Raw genomic sequence first — 8,920 nt, forward strand, 5'->3', positions numbered from 1 at the left:
GAAGTGACTAGGCACCAGGCAGGGGCCCCCATGATTGAGTCCTGGTGGGTTTATAAAAGGAGAGGGAATGAGACCAGAAGGAGACATGTACTTCTACCTCCTCCCATGCTGGGAAGCAGCCAGGAGACCATCACCAGATGCCAGCACCATGCTCTTGGACTTCTCAGCCTTCAAAGCAGGGCCCTAAACAAACCTCTGTTCTCTTCAATTACCCAGACTCAGATATGTCTGTTACTAACAGTAGAAGAGCCTGGACCACAAGGAAAACGTGCTCCATGCCAGTCCCTGTTCAGGTAAGGCAGGCAGAATAACTTGGGAGTGCATTTATTCTGCTCATGAAGTATCAGTGATGCTGCTGTTGATAGTTTTTGTTGCTCATGCCTCTTCATTGTTTCCCCTCTGATGTTATAGTCTTTGCATGCATGCATAAGAAGTCAGAAAAAGTGCTATTATCTGGTCTTTTGTCTTTGTACACTCATTTTTATAGGATTCAATGACATTTTCAATGGAAAGGAAATGAAATTGTATATTTCCCATTTGAACCATTCAGAGGAAAAAAAGACACATGACATATTAGCCAACATTTAATAAATTTAATAAATTAATAGGAAGTATCACAAAAACTAAGAGTGGATAACATACAGGAATCGGGAATAAGACAACACTTTGCAACCGTTCACAAAAAGTACCATTTGACAAAGGAGAAGAATTACAGGAAATAATATAAGGCAGTCTGTCGCACGTGTCTTAAACAGATATACATATCTAATAGTACATCAAAATGATCTGTTTGACAGTAAATTCACCATGTTTACATTTATCACATGGACTTTTTTTAAAACATTTATAAAAGTTTGTAGATTTAACATTGAACTGTAAGATTTATATCCAAATGAGTATATTTGTTTCATACCAAACTGCACAGAACTTACGAATAGCACACGGTTTGAGGATAATTGCTGTGTTGGGTACTAGTAAGTACTACTACTGGATGACATAAGAATTATTAACAAATGTGCTATAAGCTATTGTCATTCAACTTATTGCTAGTGCTTTTGAAAATCCGTGGTTTATGTTTGATTTCTTTGTAAAACATGTGCTATGAGCTTGCCCTGATAGTTAAGAAAAGAAATCAGATGTTTCCAATTTTCTCTAATACTCACAATACTTCAGATCTGAACGTATGGTCTTTGTAAGGACTGCTGAAGGATTTTCTTCAGTCTTTTATATCAGCTCCTTTGCCCTACATTGATACAAATCGATGGATTCATGCAACATACATGGCATACATGCAGGGCACCATCCCTATGCATAGCACTCATGCTCAACGCATGCTGTGTTTCTTCAGACATTGTCATTTCAGCAATTAGATCATCTCATTCGATTTCAAAGAGTTGTTTTAGCATGCAGTTCGACAGACCTAACAGGCAGGTAGACTTTACTTTCATGTTATATTTGGGCATGCTCAAGCAATTGCCTGACATTCGGCAGTGTTGCAGATCAGACAGACTGTATGAGTTTTCTCAAATACAGTACCTTTCCCACTGCCCCGTGGCAGACTGGTGGATTTAGCTATGCTGTGTGTTGAGGACACAGACCAGGGGTTTTAAAAATTCAGATTCTGCATTCACCCATTTCAAGATACCAAGAGGTACACTCACTGGCATGTGAGTAACTGTCAGGCAGAAGAAATAGCATCATGAATTCTTCGGAAATTTATCCACAGTTGTGCGAAATGAACACACATGGAGAAACGGTTACTGAGAACACTTGGATACTCTGCACACAGCATAGACTTCATGGTCTGGCTTTAGCAGTGCTTGGCAATCTTTCGCGGTTTACTTGGACTATTAAAATGGTACTGAATTCTTAGAGAGTAGCAGGCCCACGAATGAAACGATGGCCAACACTTAGTGTAACACAACACTATATTTGAACAAAGATTTAAACTTCTGGTACGTAACTGCAGTACAATGGAGAGCTCACCACTTTCACAAATTAGCTGCAGCCTTTTCCTGCACTAGAGAGTTTGGAAGGATCTGAAAATGAGATAAATTTTGTTTAAAATCCAAATGGAAACTCTGTATTTCTGTTTACTCCCAGAGTTCAGTAAAAGCGTCTTTTTGATTACTTTTTTTCACATTCTAAGGGCCTAATTCTGTAGTCCTTAATCAAGCAAAACTTCCACGCTTTTTATCATCTATGCTTCCAACACAAGTTTTACTCCAAAATGGACTGCTAAATTAGGTCCTATAGATAGAGGTACCATAATTAAGAAAATATTTGAATAAGGCTCAAAATGCTAATTTCACTTTGTGTGTAGCACATGGATTTCCAGGATCCTGAGATCAAAACCCAATTGAGGTTGAATCCTGGATTGGGAACTAACTCTGGGATCTCGTTTCCCAGTTTCATCATGGAATTAGGTATTTACTAAGGACCAGAATGAAAACACTAATTCCAGTTTGCTTGTCATAATAATCAGAATTTAACATTGTCCTTGAGAAGTGAAAAGCTATTTGGTGTATATCTCTCTTATCATCCTTCCACTTCTGTAGTCCTGGTTAACCAGCTGCTATGTTAAAATACCACTATGTTTGGGGACAGACATTGCAGTAAAATACCAACACAACAGTCCGACAATGTCAAATTTTGCCCCTATGTGTAGCAACAAGGCTAAGTTCTGCCTTTGACTCACCAACAGATTTATCAGAAGGCAGAACCTATCTTACCGTGTTTATGTGTATAGATGAGCAGAGCAAGAATTTAAAGTGTATATTTACTGTTAACCCGGAAAAAGATTGCACTGAATTTGTTCATTTTGGTGTGGTTGAAATAGGACCACTGTCATGTGCATCATTCTGGTCTCCCGCAAATGCCACCTGAGAGAGGAACGTTAACATTTCCATATGCACAAAAGAAAGAGGGAAAGGAAAGAAGGAAGGAAAAGAAAAAAAAATAAACATTTTATTCATTAAAGAATCAAAATAAGTTAGTCTCCATCTACTATAAACAGTAAATATAGAACCCTAAACCTCACTATTGTATGCATGATTGTAAAGTACAGGGTTGCAAAGCTAGTTATAAAAACACTTTGTTCGGACAGCAATATTTACAGTAGTTATGACCGACAGAAAAAAAATGAAAGAAAAGGTTCCTACATGTGTAGCTTTCCTGTAGGAAAAGGCTGTGCTGCACTTGCTCACACACTACTAATCCTTTCGCTAACCACATTGGAAGGATTTACAGGCAGCTCCAAATTCTCAACTTGCATCTCTATCCCGGGCTCATTGTCATTTGCTTGCTTAATCACCGGTTCATTGGTGTGTCGATAAATGTGAACATTAAGCTCCCTCCCAGACAAAGCAGTGGCGGCCACTCGTGGAATTTGTCTAACAGGAGGCTTTTTGTCTGCCTTGTAATTGCAGCGCAAATAGTTGGAGAAAGCCCTTCGGTAAATTTTGTTGAAGAGGGTGTACACCAGAGGATTAATTCCTGAACAAACATAGCCAATCCAAACAAACACATTCAGAAGCTTTTCCATGAGCTTTTGGTTACAGGACTTCCCACAAAGAACCGACAGAATATTGGTAATGAAAAACGGGCACCACATGACCAGAAACACAAAGAAAACGATGCCAAGGACTTTCGAAGCTTTCCTTTCATTGTTGATAGCCTGCATGGTGCCCCTGGGACGTCTGTCTTTTTTCTTTCTTCGGCGGGTGTTCAACTCTTGGTTGGGATTGGCGGAGTTCTCTTCCTCGGCAGTATTCCTCTTGCAACACTTCAGGAAATTGAGGCTGACTCCAGGCGGTTCCTCGGTATGGCCGTGCAGTAACATCTGAGCTTGTCTACGAAGAACGTGGATCGTCAGGCAGTAGGTGATCACCATGATCGTCAGGGGTATGAAGAACGCTACGAAGGACCCAATAAGAACGAAATTTGGGTCGTTCAGGACACACGTGGTGTTGTTGACGAACACTTTGTCTTCATCCCTCAGTCCGATCACGGGGATGGGAACCGATACACCTAAAGGAATAAAAAAGAAGGGAGGGCATTGTTACAGAACTTTGAAGGATTAAACAGGTTTGTACAATGGCATACGTTTGTTTGTATTGTACAGAAGGAAATTTAGACCTGATGTTTGTTGAAAGCTATTCATGGCATAATTGATAGTCACATGAATTGTAGCAGTATGACATCAAAAAACGATGGCACTTTTTTTATGTTAGGAATGCCTTCACCCCTCAATTTCTGTAGAAGGCATGTAATTAGCATTATTGAGATAAAATCTTAGAGATAGGGTTGTTTTGAAGCATAGATTGTGTTTATCCTGTTTATTTCCAGTTCCTAGAACTGTCCTGGCTCATAGAAGACATTCAACAAATATTTATTAAATCAATGAATAAATTCATATCTTTACCCAATGATATTTTTAAAAGTCAGTTATTCATGTTTTTTATCATATCAACTTGCAAATTCAATAATAGTAATAATAGCTTTTTAAGGTTGACTCAGTTAGGTTTGACTACTATGTAGAAATAGTTTATGGGGCCAGCATGGTGTGGTGGTTAATGTGCTGGACTCCCACATAGTCATCTGCAGTTTGAGTCCTGGACCCAGTGACTTGAAACTCATACCGGGTGCATGGTTCATGCATGCCCATAATCCTGAGAGGAGAATAGAGGGGAAGGGAGTGTGGTGTGGTCATCCAACTTGGGGGGTGATTTCTCACTTTCTGTCTGTCTGTCTGTCCATCTCTTTGGTGAGTGCATGTGCTCTACAATAAAAGTCTCTCTCTCTCTCAAAAAAAAAAAAAAAGAAAGACATTGTTTATAAAAAGAAACTGGAAGGATTTTCTTTTTTAGCAAGGGTTTTGGTTTGGTTTGTTTTTCTTTTGTCTCTGAGCATAAGCAGCAAAATCAAGACATAGAGTGGAATGTAGAATTGGAAGACATGTAGTCCTCCCATTTAAAAATGTAATCTAGAGAATTTTTAAGAATACAGAGACATTTTACTCTAGGAAAGCACTTCCTTCAATAAATAGACTCAGGCAGAAAAATGTCAATGAGGAGGTGGGAACAGAAAGTGATCTTGTACCCCTGAGTATAAGTAAGAAACCTTCTGGAAACTTTTAGAAATAACTGTGTAGAGCTTGAAAAGACCCTCCAAGAGAGATAACTTGGGAAGTAAAATCCAAATTTTAATGTTAATTTATCCTCTCTTGTGTGCACAGGAAGTTGAAGCCTGGGAAACTTGTGATGACACTTGATGGATTCTATCGGAGATTATTAAGAATCCTGCACTAATGAGTATCTACATTATGAACTGTGAGAGGAGATAGAAGTGTGCTCTCAGAGATCATGGCTGACTTTAGTGAACACACAAGGAACTGTGATGAACCTGAAACTGAAGGTCCTTATGAACTGCTTTAACACCCTTAATCAGGTATAGAGAGATTGGCTGAATGATCAAGCGTGGAACGGTTTCTTTGCCAGAGTTTGCTGAGAATGTTGATTGATGTGTAATATCTGGGAAGATAACAGGACAAGAAAATGTTTAGAAAGTGCTCTGTAAGTCTTCTCCTGAGACGCTGAATTTCTCAAATGACTGGCCTTTTTCTAGAGAAAGAGAGCAAATGGCAAGAGTCCTTTGAGTAGTGGCCCATGCCTACTTAAAACTCTGAACTTAAGGCATGCCATTCAAGAAAGTAGGGATGGCTGTGAAACCTAAGAGACACTGCAAACAGAAAGTCTCCTCAGGCAATGTGTTACTGGATCCTAGTGAACAGACCTTTGAACCCTGCATAGGAAGAGTGGCATGTGTCAGAAGTGCTGTGACCTGCACAGTTGAATGTGTGCTCTGAGTAGGCGTGGCTGTGGATTAGAGAATAAACATAAAAAGAAACACACAAAGACACACAAGTAGAGAAAAATGGAGGCAGCCACAGCTCTGAGCCATTCCCAGGATTATTCTTTTAAAGGACAAAAAAAGGAGGAAGGGGAAGTGGAATGCAAAGGCAGTTGCTTTCAGATGTTAATCAGCTGAAGATGTGAAGACCTTTGGCTCCATGTAGTTCCATGTAAGTTCTATTTTCTGAGATCCTTTCTGATTAACAGATATGGCTTCTTTTAGCTGATACCCCTTTGCAGTTTTGACACGGAGACAGCTTGCATATTCATTTGTTAATGGTGTTCCTTTAGCCTTGCAAATGGCAGCCCATAGAACTGCGTTTCTGCATGTGTTTAAAGGTCACCATTGTGTTGCCCAGATTGTCAGCCTTCTACACAGAAGGAAAGAAAGAAGATAATTTTTCATCAAGTTCGATAATGCGCTTGGGGGGAATTTCAACAGCCATTTGAGAGTATAGAATGCAGCAGAACCATACATGGGCTACATTTCTTAAGAGTTATAAAAAGGCAGGTAAGAAAGTTGCCAGTTTGTATTGCTAGAACATACATTCAAAAAGTCATCACTATGAGGTAATCTCCGGAAAGAGTATACATGACACTTGCCCAAAAGAAATCAGTATTGGTTTATCCTTAATGAAATATTTTAGTGGAAGGGTTAGGCTCCAGGAACATTTCAGGAGTTAAGGAATCTAATATGAAATTAAGAAAATAGGGAAGAGTATCTTCAAAAAATTACTTAAAAGAGAAAAAGAAGATGAACCCACAAATTAAGAGAGACTTAAGAGACCAGCAGGTGGTGTGGTGGTTAAGGCACTGACTCTCACATGGTGATCTGCAGTTCGAGTTACCAGACCTGGTGGCTTAATTTTTTAATTTTTCTGTCTCTCTCTGGTGAGAGTGTGTGCCCTGTAGCAAATTTAAAAATAATAATAATGATAAATAAAATTAAATAAATAATTCTTTTAAAGGAGAGAGACTTAAAAGATTTATCATGTAATTATAATATGTGGATCTTCTTGGGATTTTTTGAAAAAAAATTTCTATAGGGCATGTTTACTTACTGGAGAGAGACAGAGAGAGAGAGAAGAAAAATGAGAAAGCATGCCACCATCCCAGCAGGGGATAGCTATTTTGCAATCTTTGGTCTGCCAATCCTTTCTCAGCATTTTGGGCATGCATGGACATGTGCATAGCAAGTTTTATCATACCACTGAATCCAGGACTTGAACTGCTCAGTTGGCCATGTAGGATCTGCCACCTTAACCACCATTCTACAGGCTGCCACCACCTTCTTAGGATTTGGATACAAACAGATGTTTTAAAATATCTATAACACAATTGGAAAATTGAACAATGACTAATTTTTTAACGATATTCTGCAATTATTGCTCATAAACTCTTCAGTAAGATGTTGATAGTGTGATTATGTAGAAAAATAGTCCTTATGCTTTCAGATATATCTACCAAAATATTTCTGGATGAAATATTATGACATTTAGAGTTTATTTCAAAATAATATGGAAGAGAGAAGTAGATGGGAGCATGGATGAAACAAGATAGGCCAAACCTTGATAAGTCAATCTTGGATTGAATAATGAGTACCTGGGTATTTATTATGTAATTCTTTTGGGTTGTCAGAAAAGTCATGATGTATTTTTGCATAGAAAAAGAAGTCATGACTTTTCTGACGGCCCAATACTTTTATAATCTTTGAAAGTTAAAGTCTCTATTAGAAAAAGTTTAATCTTTTTTTTTAAATTGTAAAAAGAAAAGGAAGACATAGAGGCCCTTTCAGAGTCAATGACATCACTGTTAGACCTCAGATCAAAAAAGGCTCCAAGACTTGGTGACCATTGCTAACCTCAGAAGTGATTACATCTGGAGCAAAAGACTTGGACACGTGAGTGGAAACACTCAGTACTTTGATATAACACTGTAGTGACGAAGGACGTTTTATGACAAAATGTTGGTAGTAAACTCTGTTATCCCTCTCCAGAATCTTACCACAAGAGCGCACAGGGAGGTGCTCCCCTCTCCAATCCCCTGTCACTCATTTCATCTCTACCCAACCCAGCAATGTGGGAACCAGAGCCTGAGGCCAGAGATTTGCCATTATTCTGGAGGCACCCTAATTGGGGTGATGTACCTAGAAGTGGAGATTCAGTTTCCCTCAGGAAATACTGTACTTGATCGTTGAGGTATTTCTAGAGAAGTCCTCACATGTGGCATAAGCACTTGAAGTCAGCATTACTCTGAACCTAGCTCTGGAGTAATGATAACTTAATGATAACTCGTTGCCATTAAACATTTATACACTTTCCTAAGGGATTCTTGGGCCTAAAAGTAGGTCTTGTCAAGGGACAAGAAAAGGTAGCAGAGTCATAAGTAAGTTGAAGCTGTTATTAGATAACGTGAGTCCAATTTTATCCCTTGCATCTATTTGTATAATTTATTTAAATTGAGGAAAGGGTGATTCTAATAGCTGTTGTTTATTGAGTCTATGTTATAGCCAGGTATTGAGCTACGCCTAATACTGACTTATGGATGTAAAGTGTTTCATCTCAGTTTGGTTCAAAACCATATAAGATAGGAATTATTCAGTGAAGAAGCTTACCACTTTACCAAATCTGTAATTAATTTTTTTTGTTTTTGCTTTCAGAAACCATGAATACAGTCAACAAAACAAAAAAGTCATTCAAGTTCTTTTGACAATATCAGGAAATCATCAACAATAATGACAACAATGAAACCAGCATTAATAACAATATACATCACACAGACTATCTTACTCAATACTTAAAAAAATTAAAAGGTAAGTGTCAGCAGTTCTCAAAGTGTGGTTCGAGAATCCTGGGGGCCTCTGACATTCAGAGTTTGCTAGGATTTCCTTTTCCAACTATCTTTAAAACAGCATTTTCTTTCTTTTTTTTTTTTTGAAAGATTTTTTTGCTATAGGGCCCATGTGCTTGCCAGAAAGACAGAGACAGAGAGACAGAAAACGAGAAATC

General features: G+C 38.5%; 1 protein-coding gene across 1 annotated transcript in view; it reads right to left on the minus strand.

The window, feature by feature from the left end:
• Nucleotides 1-2,209: 2,209 nt before the first annotated feature.
• Nucleotides 2,210-8,920, minus strand: part of HTR2C (5-hydroxytryptamine receptor 2C) — a 192,386-nt gene continuing 185,675 nt past the window's right edge. The window contains exon 4 of the mRNA XM_006165312.1: nt 2,210-4,029. Within this exon, the coding sequence (XP_006165374.1) occupies nt 3,203-4,029 (827 nt within the window). The 3' untranslated portion in view covers nt 2,210-3,202. The remainder of the gene's footprint in view (nt 4,030-8,920) is intronic.

This window comes from Tupaia chinensis, unplaced genomic scaffold (assembly GCF_000334495.1).
Source record: "Tupaia chinensis unplaced genomic scaffold, TupChi_1.0 Scaffold143886_1, whole genome shotgun sequence".
NCBI classification, from domain to species: domain Eukaryota; kingdom Metazoa; phylum Chordata; class Mammalia; order Scandentia; family Tupaiidae; genus Tupaia; species Tupaia belangeri.